We start from the raw sequence: 20,730 nt of genomic DNA, 5'->3' as shown, positions 1-20,730 counted from the left end.
AGGCTGATCTGCTAAGGGACCTGGGGGAAAGCCACGAGATCGGAGTCGATACTATTAATGAACTTCGATCGACTGCCGATCTCGCTCTCCGTGCCACCAAGGAGACGGCTCGATGCGTCGGCCGTTCTATGGCAGCCCTAGTGGCCACGGAGAGGCATTTATGGCTAAACCTTACAGATATTAAGGAAAGGGACAAGAGCTTTTTGCTTGATGCGCCGCTGTCTCCGGAGGGCCTGTTCGGTGACGCTGTCACCACGGTTACCGACAGGTTCCTGGAGGCAAAAAAACAGGCAGCGGCGCTCAAGCAGTTCCTTCCCCGTAAGCCCCAGGTCTCGTCTGCTGCTGGGCGGGAGCAGCAGATGCCGAGTACAAGCTCCTCGCACAGGGCGCAGCAAAAAGTGAGTGTCGCCACTCGTACACCCCCGCAGAAAGGGTCGTCGGGTGCGCGGCGCTCACAGGCGCAGCCTTCTAACCCCAGGGCTGATCTGAGGACAGTCATTGTGGCGAGGAAGGCTGCGTCAAAGAAGTCCTGACGCCTCTGGGCCCAGGACAGTGAGGGTGGTCCCCTCCGCGGGCGCACGGTGCTTACCGCTGTACACGGTACCCGTGCGTCCGCGGTACCCTCACGGGGTCAGTCCGCCAACCCCGCCCGAGTGCCGGGGCGCGGAGGGGCCCCGCGGGTCATTCGAGGATGGCCCGCACCCTCTTCGGAGGGAAATTATGCCGTCGAGTCAGTCGTTCCCTGCCGGTTCGCCGCTTCAGGGCGCTGCACTCGCGGTGCAGAGTACATCAGAGACCAGCCTCGAGAGGCTGGTTCCCTTAGTAGATTTTGTGTCAGAGTGGGAAAATCTGCCTCACATATCTCGTTGGGTCCTGCGATGTGTAAAGTTGGGGTACGCGATTCAGTTCAGATGCCGTCCCCCCAACTTCAACGGGGTCCTCTCCACTGTGGTGGACCCGGTGCAGGCTCTGGTGATGACTCAAGAAGTACAGACTCTGCTGCAAAAGGGGGCTATAGAGAGGGTTCCCCCCCCGGACAGGGAGTCAGGCTTTTACAGCCGGTACTTCATAGTGCCAAAGAAGGATGGTGGGCTGTGCCCCATCTTGGATCTTCGCGTCCTGAACCGAGCCGTGGCAAAGCTCAAGTTCAGGATGCTGACACTCAAACAGATCGTGTCTCAGATCAGGTCCGAGGACTGGTTTGTCACGATAGATCTCAAAGATGCGTATTTCCATGTCTCCATCCTTCCGCAGCACAGGAAGTTCCTGAGGTTCGCTTTCAGGGGAGAAGCGTACCAATATCGGGTGCTTCCTTTCGGTTTAGCCCTTTCACCCCGCACGTTCACGAAGTGTGTGGACGCTGCTCTGGTCCCCTTGCGTTTGCAGGGGATCCGCATCCTCAATTACATCGACGACTGGCTGATACTAGCACAGTCAGCGCGTCTCGCGGTTCAGCATCGAGATGTTGTTCTCGCGCATATGAGGAGGTTGGGGCTGAGGCTCAACTCCAAGAAGAGTGTTCTCTCTCCTGTGCAGAAGATCACTTATCTCGGGGTGAGTTGGGATTCGGTCGCTATGCAGGCTCGTCTGTCGGAGCCTCGCGTGGGGTCAATCCTCTCAGCCGTGAAAGGGGTGAAGCTAGACCAGCCGCTCACTGTAAAGCAGTTTCAGAGACTGTTGGGTCTGATGGCAGCCGCGTCCAATGTTATTCCTTCGGGCCTGCTGTTCATGAGGCCGCTACAGTGGTGGCTCAAGACCAGGGGTTTTTCCCCGAGGGGGAACCCCTTTCGCGTAATCAAGGCAACGCGGCGGTGTCTCCGCACCTTGGTTATGTGGAAGGACCCCAGGTTCCTGACCCAGGGCCCGTCGCTGGGGGCACCGTGTCAGCGTACTTCTCTGACCACGGATGCCTCCCTGACGGGCTGGGGGGCGACCATGAGTGGTCGCTCGGCCCAGGGTCTGTGGCAGGAGCACCAGCGTTCATGGCATATAAATTGCCTGGAAATGTTGGCGGTGTTTCAGGCTCTGAAGCACTTCCTGCCGCATCTCAGGGGCCATCATGTGCTTGTACGCACAGACAGCACATCGGTGGTCTCCTACATCAACCATCAGGGGGGCTTGAGGTCTCGTCGCTTATACAAGCTGGCGCGCCTTATCCTCCTCTGGGCTCAGGGAAAATTGCTGTCAGTCAGGGCTATGTACATTCCTGGGCGGTTGAACGTGGAAGCAGACATCCTGTCGAGGCAGGGGCCAAGGCCCGGGGAGTGGAGACTCCACACCGATGTGGTGGAGCTCCTTTGGGAGAAGTTTGGCAGGGCCCAAGTGGACCTGTTCGCCACTCACGAGAACTCTCATTGTCATCTGTGGTTCTCCCTGTCGCCTCCAGCTCCTCTCGGACTGGATGCGATGGTACAGGAGTGGCCGAGGCTGCCCCTGTACGCTTTCCCCCCGATCGCTCTGCTTCCGGGAGTTCTAGAGAGAGTGCGCCGGGACGGGGCCCGTCTCCTTCTAGTAGCCCCGTTCTGGCCGGGCCGGGTATGGTTCTCGGATCTGGTGTCTCTCCTCGACGGCTCTCCTCTGGAGATTCCGTTCCGGAGGGACCTTCTCTCTCAGGCGGGCGGAGTTTTTGTTCACCCCCGCCCGGAGTTGTGGAAACTGTGGGCTTGGCCTCTGAGGGGGCCCAGCTCATAAGTTCCGGTCTCTCAACTGAGGTTGTTGAGACCATTCTACACTCCAGAGCTCCTTCTACGAGGAAACTTTACTACCTGAAGTGGAGACTCTTCACCTTATGGTGTCGAGATCGCCTGCGGGATCCAGTTAACTGCCCTGCGAGCGTGGTGCTGGAGTTCCTGCAGGAGAGATTCTCTGCTGGGTTAGCCCCCTCCACACTAAAGGTGTACGTGGCGGCCATAGCTGCTTACCACACTCCTTTGAGTGGTGTTTCATTAGGGCGACACCCTCTAGTAACTCGTTTCCTCCGTGGAACCTTAAGGCTGAGACCTGTGACACGCACCAGGGTGCCGGCCTGGGACTTATCCATCGTCCTTCGAGGCCTTTCCGAGGCTCCCTTCGAGCCGCTCGAGGAAGTTCCTGAGAAATTTCTCACTTTCAAAACTATTTTTCTTCTTGCTATTTCTTCTCTTAAAAGAATTGGGGACTTGCAAGCCCTCTCTGTCGCACCCTCGTGCTTGGAGTTTGCCCCGGGTATGGCTAAGGCCTTTCTCTCTCCGAGGCCCGGGTATATTCCTAAGGTCCTCACTAATCCTGTGAGACCTATTGTGCTCCAGGCCTTCTGTCCTCCTCCCTTTTTGACGTCAGACCAGGAAAAGTTAAATCTGCTTTGTCCAGTTCGCGCCTTAGACGCCTATATCCACAGAGCTGCCCTGTGGAGAAAAACTGATCAGTTGTTTGTTTGCTACGGACCTCCATCCCGTGGGGGTCCGGTGTCAAAGAAGAGGATGACCAAATGGGTAGTCGAGGCTATCTCACTGGCTTATGTGGCGGCCGGACAGCCCTCTCCTTTGGCTGTTCGGTCCCATTCCACTAGGAGTATGGCTGCTTCTCAAGCTCTCTTGGCAGGGGCCTCCCTGCAGGAAGTGTGTGATGCGGCGGGGTGGTCCTCGCCGCATACATTTGTCAGGTTCTATGAACTAGATGTTTCTGCTACTCCGGGGTCTCGGGTGCTCGCCTCGTAGCTGTTACAGGCGGGCATCCAGACTCGCATGGGGACGTGGGTATTCTCGTTCCCAAAGCGGTGACGCAGCTCGAGTTCCCTTGAAGGGGAACGTCTCGGTTACGACTGTAACCTTAGTTCCCTGATGGGAACGAGACGCTGCGTCAGCCGGCCATACTCCTCGCATGCCCGCAAGCGCCTTGTTTCAGGCCTTCTTCAGAAGCTAACGGTGTGTGTTTGCCGGTGTGCTTTATAGCTTCCGGGTCTATGACGTCACCCGCCTATGACGTTCCGTCTCTCTATTGGACTGATGACATACGTGCTTCACGACGCAATCACGCAGGGGCGTTTCCAAAGCGGTGACGCAGCGTCTCGTTCCCATCAGGGAACTAAGGTTACAGTCGTAACCGAGACGTTTTCTTTAAAAAAAGAAAGGTTTTATTTATTCCTGTGATGGCAACGCTGAATTTTAAGCAGCATTCCCTGCCCATCCATGCAGCCTAGCATGGATAAGAGCAGGGAGCGCAGTGATAAACCCCTCAGGTAAACAGAACATAACCAACATAAATGTATTCATGTATAAATGTTTCTTAATGACAATATTTTAATGTGACATCATAAATTAAAATAAATGACTGATTTGAAGAGGAATATCTGAAGGTCGTGACTGGACGAGAGGAGGAGCTGGGGATGTAGGTGGGTAATTAGCTCCTGAGTAATGTGATAAAACTAATCTGATAATACTGAATGGACCTTATATATATAGGGGCAGGGCTCTGAACCGGTTCAAGGAACGAAAACCGGAAACGAACGAAATTTTAAGAGGAACAAAAACGAAAACGAAATCAAAATCAATTTGAATCGTTCTGAACAGAAACGTTAATTTGAAATGACCATTTACCGGTTAATAACGTTATTTTATTGTTCTTTTAATATTTTAATTTGGCAGTGACCAATCATGAATAGAGTAGTACAGCATGTGATGTGACGGATCAAGCGTGAGTGAAATGCCGGCGCACCAGTCATCTATGAATCTACCGGTAACGCAAGTCAGTGTGGAGCGCGCATTTTCATTCCTCAAGTACATTTCTTTCCCCGCTGAGGTCTACAATGAATGTGCAGGTATTGGAGGACATTCTTTTCGAACGTTTAAATAAGCAGTACGGACTTTAAGCTCAAATAGACTGATTTAGGCTAGATTCCGTTTAAGCCTATCCAAGTAGGTTACTAGCATCTATCAAACATTTTTCCTATAGTCTTTCAGATTGCCAATACAGGACAGGTCAATGTTTTCTATATAGACGGTTGATGCTTCGTATTAAATGGTATGTTATATTGCATTAAATGATCGAGCTTTATTAGCTGGTATTGATTATGTGATGCAAGGACGTGTTGCGCAGTGTTTGCTTTGAAGTTACCAGTTGACGGTGCATTAAAAGAGCAATGGTTATCCAGTTTATTTATTCTTTATTCATGCAATTTTTAAAACAAGTCGTGTTGAAAAAAAGTCATGTACAAAGAATGTTATCACTCTTCTGAAAAAAATTAGGCATAAGAGGCCACTTTCGATTGTCTAACGCTCCATTAAAACAGGTCCGCTGTTTATGCTTTGTAATTAATGCATGTATTTCTGTTGTGGTTTTAAAAATGTTATGAAATAAATATTCAAGTTTAATTACCATGCGTTATATTATTATTGAGTGAAAAATAAGTCTATTTATACACATTTGTTTAAAGTATAGGCTAAATTAAAATAACGTTATTAACCGGTATTTTTTCAAATCAAACCGTTTTCGGAACAGTAATGTTTATTGAGGAACGCAAAAACGGAAACGCTATAATATCGATTCTGCTCGGAGTGAACCGATTGATATTTTTTTCAGTTTTTAAGCCCTGTATAGGGGCGCTGTGATAGGCATTGTATTCCTATAGGTAGACGTGGAGAGTCAGCTGATGCGAGCATGACTGACGTGACCTGCCAGAAATAACGCCATGCTTGATTTCTACTTGCATGTGTCCGTTTGTCAAGTCAGTTTTACTGATTTAGACTGAAGATACTCATTTCCACATTAATTGCACAGTCGTTTTTTGTTTCTCTCACCTTCATAAGCTTTGTATTGTTGGCCTGGAAGACGTTTGCATCTCTGCTAAACTGGTTCTTCAGAGTAGCGATAATCTTCTCATAGCGCTCCCTCTGTTTGCTGTTTTCCAGCTGGATATCTGTGTGCACCTCCACTTTCTCTACCTACAGTCAAACACCACACACGCTCACTTCTCTGGCAGTCAAAACAGTCAGAATATGAATAATAAGATGTCTTGATCTTACCACATCTGATGGCTGAACGTAACATGTATAGAGCTCTCGAATGTTTTCCTTCAATTTTTTGGGGTCCTGAATGCATTCCACACACATGTGAAGGTCAGCTTTAAATCTCTGTACCAGAACCCCAAAGTCCTTAACCTGGAGAAGACAGCAGGACAGTTACTCATTCAAAATTCATAGTGAAACTAGGACATTGGTATATTTATGTTTAATTGTAAACTAATGCTTCCATGAAGGTCAGTTTCAAAAATGTATAAATACTCCTGTTAAATGTAATCTTTAACAAACCTCAAAATGTCACATGCTCTGTTTCTGTTTAATTTTTGGTTGTGTTGATTACCTGTCTAACGTTGTATGTTTATGCTGAAATGATAAAATAATGGTTTCTATTTTTAAAAACATATATCACATGTTGTTATCAGTCGTTATGTGTAGTGAGTTGGCTCACATGATTTAAGTTTCATGCTTCAGAACTTCCGTTAAAGGGGTGGTTCCGTGTTTTTTTTTCTGGGCTTGGTTGTGTTTATGGGGCGCAGTATAACATGTCTTAATACTTTTTTTTTTTTTAAACGGCGTATTTTTCTTATATTTTACCTTTATTCCACACTGCTGTCTCCACTGTCCTTTGAACAGCTCGTTTGCTTCCTGCTTCTATGAAGCCCATCCCTCCGAAAAACGCAATGGTCTTATATTGGTTAGATGGCCAAATGTAGTTTGTAGTTCTGCAACAGCTCTCTCTCTTTCGTAATGACTGCGACGTAGCCTCGCCCACTTTGTTGCGTGTTCGCGGGGGCAGTGTTTATGTTAATAGCAAGGGTTTATGATGGGTTTATCCAAGATGGCGCTGCCCTGCTGGCGACATGGAGGAGGGCTCCTGCTGCAAATTGTTTGTTTACTCGTACTACTCGTTATGTCTCCGTTTATGTTCCCGTTTTATGTCGGTGTCCAGTGGGCACACTGTGCAAGACATACGGTGATAGTGACTCGTGCACTAAACGGTTTACTTTATATATGCGACATGAGACAGAGGGAAATGGAGCGGATAGCATTGGCGTGGCTAATCCTGTCTGGCCAGTTCATCCAGTGTTTTGCGGATGGGATTATCAACCAGCTAACGTACAGCGGAACCGAGCTGCTGGCACTGCAAGACAGCGGAGTTCTACCATCGGCAGGACTACTCGACGACGTGCCCAGGGAGCTATATCGGCATCACGGCGCAGGTCATCGCCGCGATGGGAAGGCGAGGAAGAGGGGCAAGAGAGGCGGCTTGAGACAGCGCACTCGGAGGGCTAGTAAGTTACCGCTGCCTCAGATGCTGCTTTGTAACTCCCGCTCCCTGAGAAATAAGCTGGATGAACTGCGTTTACTGGCCAGGGGTTGCTATGAATACCGTGAGTCAGGCCTAATGATTTTCACTGAGACTTGGTTTAGTAAAGATGTACCAGACAATTTCGTACAGGTAGACGGGTTTTCTCATGTACGCCTGGACAGAGACGCAAATTCGGGCAAAGTAGGGGGAGGAGGAGTATGTATTTATATCAAAGACAGTTGGTGCTCAAACTTTGCAATAAGAGACACTATATGCAACCCGGACTTGGAGCTACTGTGTGTTACTTTACGTCCACACTACCTGCCAAGAGAATTTAGCAACATTTTTGTGTGCGCTGTCTATGTCCCACCAAGTGGGAATGCCAACAGAGCAGCAAATCAAATTGCTGACTGTGTCCATCGTCACCTACAAAACAAACCTGACGCCCCAATACTGATACTAGGGGATTTTAACCACAGCAGCCTGAACAAGAGTTTACCTGGTTTCTATCAATATGTGAAATGCAACACCAGGAAAAATAACATTCTGGACAAGTGCTATGGTAATGTCAGGGATGCTTATACAGCCAGAGCCAAACCTCCCATTGCCAACTCTGACCACAATGCAATTCATCTGCTACCTACATATCGGTCAGTCTTTAAGTCCAGCAAACCAGAAATCCGAACTGTAAAGGTGTGGTCGGACGATAAGATTGAGGAACTGAAAGGATGTTTTCTCTTGACAGACTGGGACGTCTTTTTCAAGGAGGCGGACATTGACAGGGCAACAGAATCCACAACTGCCTACATCTCCTTTTGTGTTGACTCCATCATTCCACAGAAAACTGTTCAGATATATCCGAACAATAAACCTTACATAACAAAAGATATTAAGGAGTGTATTAAGTGGAAAAAGTCTGCCTTTAAACTTAGTGATACAGATGGAGTCAAAACAGCTCAAAAAGAGCTAAATAAACATATGAGAGCAGCTAGGCTGCAGCACAAGGAGCGGGCAGAACAGAACTTGTCCATGTTCAACTCCAAGAAACTGTGGGACTCAATTAGAGGAATGACAAACATGGAGGCTAAAAGGAAGCCCCTGTTTGCTCAGGATGAGAGTTTAAAAGCAAATGCACTGAACCAATTTTATATGCGCTTTGAATCTGACAACAATAGGGACTGCTGTGATGTTTTAGATAATGTAAACTGTACTGTGAAGGACAGGATTTTTATAGATCCACATGCGGTAACCAAGGTTTTTAAATCAATGCACCTGAAAAAAGCGACGGGGCCAGATAATATGTCTACTTTTCTTTTAAAGACATTTGCAGAGGAATTGTCTCCGGTATGGCACCAGCTGTTCCAACTTTCTATTGATAAACATGTTGTACCTGAGATCTGGAAAAAGTCCACTATAATTCCAGTTCCAAAAAAGGCATGTCCTCAGGAGGACAACGATTATAGACCTGTTGCATTAACTTCCAATGTCTTCAAGGGCCTGGAACGACTTATGTTAAATGTACTTCGCTCAGAGGTGGAGCCAGCACTAGACAAATATCAGTTTGCATATACAAAGAAACGAAGTACAAGTGATGCCATATCAACTATAATGCACCTTACATTGAAGCACCTTGAATTCCCAGGTGCATATGCTAGACTGCCCCTTATTGATTTTAGCTCTGCTTTTAACACAATTCAGCCACATATTCTCCTAAGAAAATTAGCCCTTCTGAATGTAAATCCATTTTTAATCAGGTGGTACCACTCATTCCTTACTAAGAGGCCACAGCAGGTGAAGTTTAATTCCTCCTTATCAAATATAGAAATATGTAGTACTGGTGCCCCTCAGGGATGTGTCAGTTCACCATTTTTGTTTATTCTGTATACAAATGACTGTGTTAGTTCTGAGCCTAATCAATATGTGGTGAAGTTTTCGGATGATACAGCTGTTCTTAGTCTGCTCACTAAGAACTCTGACTCATCCATTCACAGAGATGCTGTAGACAGGTTTGTGGACTGGTGCGACAATCATAAATTACAGATTAACACCTGTAAGACTGTAGAAATGCTCTTTGATCCCAAATCAATTGGTGACCGAAGCCCTGTGACGATACATGGCAATAACATTACTCAACAAAATTCATGCAAGTACCTAGGCATTCACATTGATAGTGACCTGAGCTGGCAGACACAAGTAGCCACTGTGTGCGCTAGAATCCATCAGCGCCTCCACTTTTTACGCAGACTGCGGTTGTTTGGTGTCAGTAAAAACATAATGTTAATTTTCTATAGGGCAGCAATAGAGTCTATTTTACGGTATGGTATCACCAGTTGGTTTGGTAATCTGAGTGTCAAACTTAAATCACAGATTCTCAACCTGGTCAGAGTAGCGGGCAGGATTATGGGTCACCCCCCCCTTAACCCTCAGGAACTGTTCAACGAGGCTGTCCTTACTCAGGCAAAAAACATTCTAAATGACAGTTCCCATGTTTTGTGCAGCGAATACTCGCAGATGCCCTCAGGGAGAAGATACAGGGTCTCCTTATGTAAATACAACCGGTTCAAACATTCTTTTGTCCCAGTGTCAGTTAAGCTCATTAATGAGCAAATGTAGGGAGGTTTTTATCAGAACTGTAACATGTACCAGCATCTTTTTAAATTCGTACCAGTATTTTTAATATGTATAGCATTTGTAGTGTGTGTTCGAATGTGTATCAGTACTGTATTGCGCACCGCACTTTAACATGCACCAGCACTTTACTGTGCATTGCATTTTAAATGTGTAATTGTATTTGCAATGTACTTCAAGCTTGATCCTCTTGCACTTTGGTCCCCATCTGGTTGCCAGTTATGTACCCTCTCCTTTGTTGGATGTTTTATGTTTTATGTTGTCTATATGTTTTATGTCTGCCTATGCAGCAGTACCCTGTCTCTAAACCAAATTTCTCCCAAGGGAGACGAATAAATGAACTTGACTTGACTTGATGTCACCAACCCGGGAAGAAGCTTGTTGTAGTCCAAACCGTCCGTTTTTGTAGGCAATAAACTGCCATAACTTTAAAAGACAATATCTCCGTTTGCATTGAACTTTCAGCGCTGTAACTTTGCAGATACTGTTTAAGCTCAAGCAGCAACATCACACACTAACTAAAGTTTAAAAAGTGAAATTTCATGCAACTACCCCTTTAAGGGAATATAGTGAGCATCGATGCACCCTGGGTTTTGTGGTGCATTGTGTGACTTTTTAGGGAGCGAACGTTTCAGTACCCTGGAAGGATTCTGTGATTGAGTCAGCCATTTTAAGGGCTGATCAGTGCCCTGACTAATGAACTAGGGAGCTGATTGAGACGCACCCTTTGAGTTCCCATTTTCCTTAGTACCCTAGTTAGTCTCCTAGGTTGTTAATTAGTCCATCACACCTGTTTCTGTTCTCCCTGATTACTCCACATGCATTTAAAGGTGCGGTATGCAGGATTGATTACTGCAGTCCAAATTCAAAATATTGGAGAGCGTTTTCTCCCATATTCTTGGGAGTCTTGATGACACAACAGATCTGAGCGAGCGCAATTGACAATGAAATCCACACTGTAAGTTGATGAGTTTGTTTATCCGCGTTTTAATATGCTCTCGTTCATAGAGATTTTTAAATGGATGCTGAGGCTTTTTAGGTCGAATCTGCGATCTCTGACCTGGTTTGTTCGCTGGCTTCCATGGCAGTAATACGCTGTGTTTTCCGCCAACTGGCAACCTGGGGTGTCGAAATACTATTGGGTAAACTGGCAACGTGCAGTTTCACACAGACCAAAACAAAAACAGACATTCCGAAACTTAAAGCACATTTTAAATCAGAATAACTGGATGTAGCAATGTTTTTCTGAGAAACATGTAGGTGAATTTAGCATGTTTCCTAGATATCTGCAAGCATATGATATTTTTTATGCTTAAGTAAAGTGAACAACTCACATACAGCACCTTTAAGTCTGAGTTTCCTTTGTTCCCTGTCTGGTACTGTAAACGTCTATGTTAAACGTGGTTATGTTATTCGTTTCTCCAATGATCTCCGTAGCTTTCTGTTTTTGATTTATTAAAGACTGTTTTGTTTTCTACTCCATTCGCCATGTGCATAATTACAGCCACCGTTCCGTGACACAAAATAAATATTTTCACATTTTCAGTACTATATATTATAATGTAGAAGTTACATAATGTGTTGCCTAAATTCACTTGTATTTAATTTTGGTACTAATTGGATTTTTTTTTTGTTGACAAATCTGTATAAAATATACAAATCAGCCATCTATCAGTTGACAATTCAATTACATAAAAATAATTCCTGGCAGGGGTGTAAGAAGTACTTGAAAATTAAACAAAAAGTATAGATACTGAGTGAATTATTTACTTGAAGGTGCAGTAATCGATTTCTGAGATACGCTGTTGAATGTGGATCGGACCGAGCACCATAACAAACTTGTAGCCAATCAGCAGTAGGGGGCGTGTCCAGTTATAATGGGGGAGGAGAGAGAGTGAGCAAGAGACTGTAGAAAGAGAGATGGCTGAGAGACATTACAAAAGAGTAAAGGTCAGAGGAATATCACTGGAAAAAGAAGGGTTATGATAGGGCAAGAGCTTTAGGACCCGAGTTAATATTAGAAAAGCTTTCCAGTGCTGGAAGCCTGAAAACAGAGCATTTATGTTCTTTCTTGTCATTCATCATCTTTGCTTTATTATTGGTTATTATTTCAGTGAAGCATTACTTTGAATTGCTTCAGCTATGATAAAGAGACATCCACTCTTGCATTGCGTGTTTGTGAATTTGGGGGGCGGAGCAATGAAGTTTGTTTGGGTTGATTTCAAATATCTCAGAAATCGCTTAGTGCGCCTTTAATTAAAAGTATCTAGCCAAAAACATACTTGTGAAAGTAAAATGTACAATTTTAAATTGTAGAGTATTCAAAAAATAGAAGTAACTATAGCAAAAAATAACGAGAGAAGAGTCTCTTGTTTAAGCATTTCAAATAATATTTATTTACTTTAATATAATTACAGTACTTTATCCACACGCTGCTAAGAACGTCAGAACATTTAAATGCTAATAGTTTTCAAGGTTTCAAGGTAGACAGTTACCACTGACCAAACATTTTTGATGTTATAAAAATAAGTCAAATCTCGATACACCATTGCAAAAATTGAGTACTTTCAAGTCGGAATAAAATTGTAAGGAGTAGAAAGTACCTTTTTTTTCCTTTTGGTATTTAAGTAAATGCATTTAAGTAAAAGCACAAATATTGAGATTAAATTGCACTGGAGTTAACTACAAATCCCCCCAAATAATACTTAAGTAATCAAGTAAAAATAAAATGAAGTATTTTACATCATTGATAATCCCTAATTATGTTCTTAATCATTTATTGCATACTTAATGTATTAAGTCTGTAAAAATTCTCAATGATCAACTTACTTTATAATACTTTTATCATTTATGACTTATTAAAGGTAGCAGTGGGTTATAAATTTAAGGAACTGTTAGTACACAGTTCAAACACAGTACTAACCTTCTTCAATTCTTTGTATATTTCTTTGTCTTTGGTTTTCAATTTTAAGTTCAGTTCATCAATTTTCAGTTCCAGTTGTGTGTTCGTCTTATGGAAGTCCTTCAACTCTACCTCCATCTGAAACACACATCTTTTATCACATTGTGTTCATAACGCTTACCTGTTTTATGTAAAATGATTTACATCTGACAATGTATTCTGGGTACCACTTTATTTCGATAATCCACTTTGGACATTCTTCTAACTATAAGTAACTTTGCAAGTACATGTCAACTTTTTCTACTAACCCTACCCTAACAATCTACTAATACTCTAGAGATAGTTAGTTGACATGTAGTTGCACAGTTACTTATTGTTAGTAGAAGGTCCAAATGTGGACAAGTGAAATAAAGTGTAACCGTATTCTGTGACAATCATTTATTATGAATGTATACAATATGTTTTCGTTATAAATGAATGTTAATCTTCAGGCTTGACAATGCAGCAATAGGCAAAAAGAGCTGAATAAAACGTGACAGGTTGAAGGGATGAGGCAGTAAAACACCTCCTGCATCTGCTCCTTCAGCTCTTTAATTTGATTCTCTTTTGGTGCAACCTCTTCCTCGATAAATTCAGCCCTGTGCGTCATCACTTCGAGTGCTTTGTTAAGTGTGCTATTCTTCTTATTCAGATCATAGATGCTCTTTTCCTGTTGAGACAAAGCAGATTTTCCTCTCATGTACAGTTCCTTAGTAGCTGAAACTGAAATATACAGACTGTGAGCTAACTGGACTTTGTCAGATGGCATGAAAACAATATTAAACTACTTGAGGTTCTGTGATTGATTTTCATAAAACATAATACATTCATTCATCAACCATGTTTACTTCAAGACAGTGATATAGTTCATTTATTGCCTAACTTAAGCTTTTTACATATGCTGATTATATTTAGGCTTCATATTTCAATGAATAAAAGCGGAGTTCATTTGTGAAGATTATCTTGATGAACTAACCACGTAAGAATCATAAACTTTTGTTGGTCACAGAACTGATTTTCTGCTATAATTCAAATGCCAATGCGAATATCCTATTAGCTTTTTGTTGAGGAATAGGGTGATGCTAACTAACATAATTACATTTAACTTGCATAATTCCTTCAGCACACTTCTTGTTAAACCCTAACAAGCATGATAGACGTACCACTTGGAGTGGTTTCTATGACTTTGGAGGGTGCAAAATTCGTCTATAACTGCTTATAAAGCCAAATGTTGTTAAAGCAACAGGAATACAAAGGAAAATAAAAAAGACTTCAAAGCGACGGGAGAATTAATGTGAATTTCAGTTCTAACCAGACACGAGAGGGCTGCTCCTCTTGAATATTAATAATCAAATATGGATGGAAGAGACGTGTGATTTGTGATTGTCTTGTCATTCAGGATGTTCAACTTCAGCATAGACAAGTTGCTTATTAGAATATTTAATGAAAAGAGCTATATACTGTAAATAAAACTGACTTGACTAGCTTTTCCACGTCATTATGAACAGCGTTCATGTGTGCTCACCCTATCCTGTATATTTCCATCTTTATTCCGAATTGTGTCCTTTAGCCCAGTGATGTCGTTCTCCAGTGATTTGATCACCGACTGCAGCTTCTGCACTTCTTGCTTCAGCTTCTCGATCTCCAAGTTCCTGTTATCAATTTCCTTCTGCAGGCCATGAAACTATACAACACAACACAACACAACCTACATAAGATTCAGCTCACTGCATACAGTATGTCGTCTTTTATACAGTGTAGAGTTGCAGTGATGAACTCAAAGCCGAATTATAGTCACTCACCGACTTTGTTGTAGTATCTAATTCTACTTTGAGCATAGCACTGGTCTTTTTTTCTTCCCTGAGATTTTGCTCGTATTTCATGCGGATGTCATGGATTTCGATATCAGTGTCTACCTCTTCTTGCTTTATGTATTCCTCAAATTCCCGAACCTGCTGCTCGGATTCATTCTGAAACTGCAAGGCGGAAAAGAAAAGGGCAAGATATTATTTTGTCCGCAATATCCTATTTGCTCCTCACACAACGCAATCATAGGACTTCATAATGACAATCACACATATGGGTCATATGGTACTTTTTTGTTGTTTTGGAGGTTGACAGTCAAAGGCCCCAAACATTTTCATATGAAAAGAATGACCAGTAAATTATTAAACATAGAGTAGTGGTCAAAAGTGATGTCCGGAGGGGAGATTTGTTTTTAATGACCCTACAAATTTGATGAAACCATCAAAATATGAGGAAAATATTTTATATTTTAATAATATTTTAAAGACCCCCTGTGGTGAAAATCAAGTTTTTAATGTTGTTTATATGTCTACGTGGTGTTTTTTGTTGTTGTATTCTTAAAGACAAACCATGTGCAAATTCATAAGTCAACAAAGAGTATTTTCTCCTTAAAACTGCAGTGAACCAGAGACTCAAAAACACGGTTTGAAATCACTGGTGTTTCTGACGTCACAAACTACCAACCAATCACGTCAACATGCGGGCGGGCTTTAGCATACCATTAATTATAACCGCTCTGAAGCAGGGTAGTCTCAAGAGAAGTCACGTTATCCTGGTATATTTTTCTGTTGATATAAAAAATCGTTTAGCAATAAAGCGGGTTAATTATGTATATTATGACGTTATGATGAACTATATGCCTTTCTACACTGATGTTTTAAGATGTTCAAAGCGTTTCTAAGGATGCTGATTTGATTTTAGACAGTAGACGGAGACTGTCATTTTCAAATAAAAATAAAATTGTACATACTTTTTAACCTAAATTGCTCATCTTGCATTGCTCCTGTGGCGCGCCACGGATTATGTCATCACATCAGAAAGGTCACGCTAGACGCTAGACGAAATCCTGTTGCTCCATAACTTTAAACTCAGTTTTAAATCTCAATTATGGATTCATTTTAAACTTACATATGAGGAGGTTTAAATAAAATAATGTGTACCTACAATTACAATATGCAGATGATTGAACATAGATAGAAACAGTGGGTGTGTCGTCAGGTCTCAGAGAGGTGTTTATTACTAATAAAATAAAAAATAAAGCGAATTGAGCCATCGGAGTTTGAGGCTCGTGGCGGCCCGTGAGTTTACACCTGCTATCGAGTCTTTATATTACTTTATATTATACATTATTTATATAAATTTTAGCAAAGTGCCTATTAATTATTGATGAACTAAAATTATACATGTGTAATTGATTAAGGGTATAATAATTACATAAATGATATCTAAATCATTCAAAATTATTATTATTATAAATAAGCATTGTTAAAAGCCAGACGCTTTACCATTTGCTATGTAATCTTTAATTTGGAGTAGAAAAAGGGGGAGTGATTTTATTGCATCAGAGGTGTGTGCTCACAGCTGATTGGTCCAATTTCAGTTTGAGATCTCTTATCCAGAACATAACCGCTAGATCGTTTCGCTAGATAAAATGTTTTTTACATTTTTGCCCCAAGCCCCCGTTAATTTCCGACCTTGTTTATGATAATCCAAATGTGGTATTTCTAGTTAATTTGGATTTGGCTGCAAATAAACATCAGCGCGAGGCGTCTGGTAAGTGCGCATGGCCGCATCACACCCGTTTCACCTAGTAAACAATCTGTGAAGTGTAGTCCGTTGCACACGTTTTTTGCACATGCTCTGTTGACAGAAGGCATGACAAGCAGTCGATCGCAGAACTGTTAGTGTTGATGCACTTTGGCAGTTGTAGTTTTTATTCCGATTGTATTATAGGCTACATTTATTTATGAGAATCGATCGGGTCACTCGCACCGGTGCGCCTAAATATTTTTTCACAGTCGCACGCAATAATTTTCAGGCGCAAATGCGCCCAAAATGGTCGCTATGTAGAGCCCTGATTTGTGGAGAAAAATCCTGGAATGTTTTCCTCAAAAAACTAAATGTATTTTCGACTGAAGAAAGAAAGACACAAACACCTTGGATGAGATGGGGGTGAGTAAAATATTAGGAAATTTTCATTTTGAAGTGAACTAATCCTTAAAGGCATAAAGTTTTTTTTTTTCACAGGAAAAAAACTTTTAAATATGTCATTTTGGTGATCAAAGATGATTTTTAAGGGATACAATTATTGACTACAAATATGAGGGAAGAACAAAACACTAACATTGTTAAAAAACTAAAAAGTTTAAGTATTTATCTGACAAAATTATTTTTGCAAAAAAGTTTTATTTTACAGCAGAAAAATGCATAGAAAAACAAAAAGCTCACAGGAAAAAGCATTCATTGATTACAACATAATCGGTTATTAATATATCATTGGTTCTCTGTTGTTTTCACATGTGTTCATCATTTCTTTGTATTACAGTGGGCAAAAATTATGTCTGCACAATTTGGCATGTGTCACATGGTTTGCTGGTCAACAGCATGGGAAACGGGAGTGCTGGTGTAACACCAGATCACTTTAGCTTGAGAACAGAATCCACTAGCAAGACCAGCACTATAATAGCTCTAACCAGCATAAACCAGCCTGGACCAACATGGAATTCATGCTGGGTTATGCTGGATTTTTCCGCAGAGAAAGTTGCCTTTACCTGTTTATGTTCGCACTTTACCTGGTTCAACAGCTTCGTCTTTTCCTTCAGCTTGGCCTCATAAGACTGCATCATATCCTCCAGGGCTTGGGTCTTTTTCTCCTCCATGCTGTTTAGCCTCTGCTCACATTCCTGCTGATTGTTATCATGCTTCAGTTGTAGCTCATTGTATTTCACATATTCCAGCATGAGCTTCTGGTTATTGGTCGACTCTGTGAAGAGCAGCTTCAGTTAGCCTGGATAACTTTGAGAGGGGAACAGGCTGGTTCTGAAGATATTACTGGTTTACAGTACAAGAACAAAAGCTGTCATGAGCTTGTCGATAAAACATTACACATATGAATATTGCAAAAAGTTTTAGACCTACTGTACATATACCAACAGAAATATTACAAAAAATGACTTTACGAAGCCTTGAAATTAATACACCAAACGTTGTGAGTAGAAGCCTAATTTATAGTCCGAAAAGAAAACATGTTCTGTAAGAATACGCCTTGATTATTCATTCACTATCAGTTTGGACAACTCATGGATATTTTATTATTACTATTTTTCACATATTAGAATAATTGGGAAGTCATTCAAATTATGAAATAACACAAATGGGAAAAAAAGTGTCTCATATCAGCCTCATAATTAGCCAAGAAATCTAGATGCACCCTAGCGGCAGCAAATCTAATTTGCAGCCAGGGTAGTTTAGCAACTCTCCGTTGGCTTGCGAGCTGGAAAAACCAAACTCTGGTCAGGCCAATCACAGCGTGTATAGAGTCGGTGGGCGGACTTAACATAATGATGGCAGAGTTGTGGCGGTTCCACGTGCTACTTGTGAACAAAGAAGCTGGCCAACAGCAGTCTTTCGAATCGGCTTTGACCACAACTCTGGAAGACTTGGAGTTAAGCTTTTCTTTGAGAAAAGAACGGCACTGAAGTCATTCTTAAGAAAGGAAGATGTGTTCAGAGTTTTGACGACCGGATACGGTGAAAGTTTAATCTATCAACTAGCTCTGCTTCACCTTCTTCATTGCTCTGGTTGGTTGTAGCGCTATCCTATTGCGTGCAGAGGGGATTTGAAAGACAACCCTTTATCCCGCCCCTCGGATTGAGCCAAGCCAATGGTGAGTTCCCAGACCCAACATCTTGATCATGGAAGACACCAGGCTTATTCTTGCTTTTTTATTGGGAAAATCTTTTTAAAGCCAAAATTATTTTTAGCATCCCATTTTATATATATATATATATATATATATATATATATATATATATATATATATATATATATATATATATATATATATATATATATATATATATATATATATATATATATATATATATATATATATATATATATATATATATATATATATATATATATATATATATATATATATATATATATATATATATATATATGCACTACTTTAACAACAAGACAAGGAAATGTAGCAGTTGTATAAAAATCTAATAAAGAATATCAGTAAGAGCAGCAATCGTTCTCTCCTCTGCCATGTTTAAAGTTTATGGCCCGCCCATCTCGGGAACTTGAGTATCAAAATTATCCCTGAGCTTCCCAGTGGTAAAAACGACTTGAGAGGGCGTTCATGTCCAATTTTTAACTAGGAAATTCATATTTACAATAATTCCGATAGCATGTGAAGGCAGTTTAAGCTAAAACAACAAAAAATGAGGACTGTATATGAGTTAGGTCAAGCAGAACATTGCTTTTGTACATAAAATAAACACCCAAAAAAACGTATCCATTAATCAGGACGACTGGAAATGTCATGTAAATTCCTTGGTCATAAAAAGTGTAAAATCGGAAATGCATTCAGTTCTTATGAATTTATTTATTTATAAAACTTTTTGCCACACCAGCCAATGGCTGAGTTTCTGTAAAATAAAAAAGTTCGAAAACAAGAAATTACAGCATAAATATCTTAGCCTACATGGGGGGCCTTCGAATATTGCCTTGGACAATGTTGATATCCTCTACTGTAACTGGTATTGTAAACGTTTATCATTAAGATTGTAAAAATGAATGAAATATGTTTTATTTACCTATGTCCTGCAGCTTTTTTTCATGTTCCTCTAAGATTTCTGACAGAGCTTTAACATGGGCTGCTTGCTGTTTCTCTTTTTCTGTGTTCAGGACCTGTAATGGAAAATTAACTTTATAAGTTTAAAGGGATAGTTCACCCGTGTCATCATTTACTCACCCTTGTGTTGTTCCAAACCTGTTTGAGTTTGGAACAACTTGAGGGCGAGTAAGTAATTCATTTTTTTGTTAATTTTAGGGTCCCTTTAATATGCCATTTGTGTTATGAAATAGAAATAGAATTTTGTGTCTCCTGACACTGACCTTTATCTCAGCATTTAGTGAACTGGTCTGTTGTTGACATTTTTCAGTGAGTTCATTGATCTTTTCCATGTAGGTCATGTCCTTGAGACTGAGCTGGTGCTTTATATCTTCCTGGAGCTCATCCACTGTTGTGTTCAGATCCAAAATCATTTTATTCTGCAAGATGGTTCAGATGAGAAGAGGCTTTAGTTGCTCTTGTGGTTTACAGCAGGACAGTTTAAAGGGGTGGTAAACCACAATTTCACCTTTGTAACTTTAGCTAGCGTGTTATGTTGCTGTTTGAGCATAAACAACATCTGCAAAGTTACAACATTCAAAGTTTAAAGCAAAGGGAGATATATGCTTTTAAAGAAATCAATTTCTAAGGACTACAGCAAACGGCCGGTAGGGACTACTAGACATTCCTCCAGGGTCTCTGACATCATCAGCCCCAATATTTACATAAACCCGTCCTCCGAGAATATTAAATAAGGGGGGGGGGGCATTAAGTAAGGCCATTTTGTATCGCTGCAGGGAAGCGTTGTTGTGGTATAGTTAGTAGGCTGGAGTGTTGTTGCCGCAGTGCCGACGAAACGCTGTTATTTTCATCCGGATTGCAGGTCCACTTTGTTCAGCCTTCCTAGGGACGGGTGCGTTGCAGTGCGTTTAACATGTTATATGCATGTGTGTATGAGACAGAGGGGAACAGGTCGCATTTGCAGCAGAAATTTGCTGCCCATCATAAATCAAAGCACGAGACAGACAGGGGTCGGAGGAGAAGACCAGAAAATGTGACATAATGGACAATATTCGTCTGCATTTGCAATTCACGAGCCGCGGTTCAGCTGCGCGAGACAAACACTGCCAGTGTGAATGCACAATGGGCGCACGAGGCTCCCGCTGCACATTTCACGGAGGAAAGCCTCCACAATCTTCACGAG

The 20,730-nt window shown here is 41.8% G+C and overlaps 1 protein-coding gene across 1 annotated transcript in view; it reads right to left on the bottom strand.

Moving 5' to 3' along the window:
* The window catches only part of cfap57 (cilia and flagella associated protein 57), a gene marked incomplete at both ends in the record, with an annotated part of 40,269 nt that overhangs the window by 1,853 nt on the left and 17,686 nt on the right, over positions 1-20,730 (bottom strand). Inside the window, 9 exons of the mRNA XM_079820430.1 lie at positions 5,775-5,918; positions 6,000-6,134; positions 12,857-12,973; positions 13,401-13,544; positions 14,400-14,558; positions 14,677-14,850; positions 17,473-17,663; positions 19,510-19,603; positions 19,811-19,966. Coding sequence (XP_079676556.1) covers positions 5,775-5,918; positions 6,000-6,134; positions 12,857-12,973; positions 13,401-13,544; positions 14,400-14,558; positions 14,677-14,850; positions 17,473-17,663; positions 19,510-19,603; positions 19,811-19,966 — 1,314 coding nt within the window. The remainder of the gene's footprint in view (positions 1-5,774; positions 5,919-5,999; positions 6,135-12,856; positions 12,974-13,400; positions 13,545-14,399; positions 14,559-14,676; positions 14,851-17,472; positions 17,664-19,509; positions 19,604-19,810; positions 19,967-20,730) is intronic.

This window comes from Gobio gobio, assembly GCF_949357685.1.
Source record: "Gobio gobio genome assembly, chromosome: 6".
Lineage (NCBI taxonomy): Eukaryota > Metazoa > Chordata > Actinopteri > Cypriniformes > Gobionidae > Gobio > Gobio gobio.
This window is presented reverse-complemented; position numbering and strand designations above follow the sequence as displayed.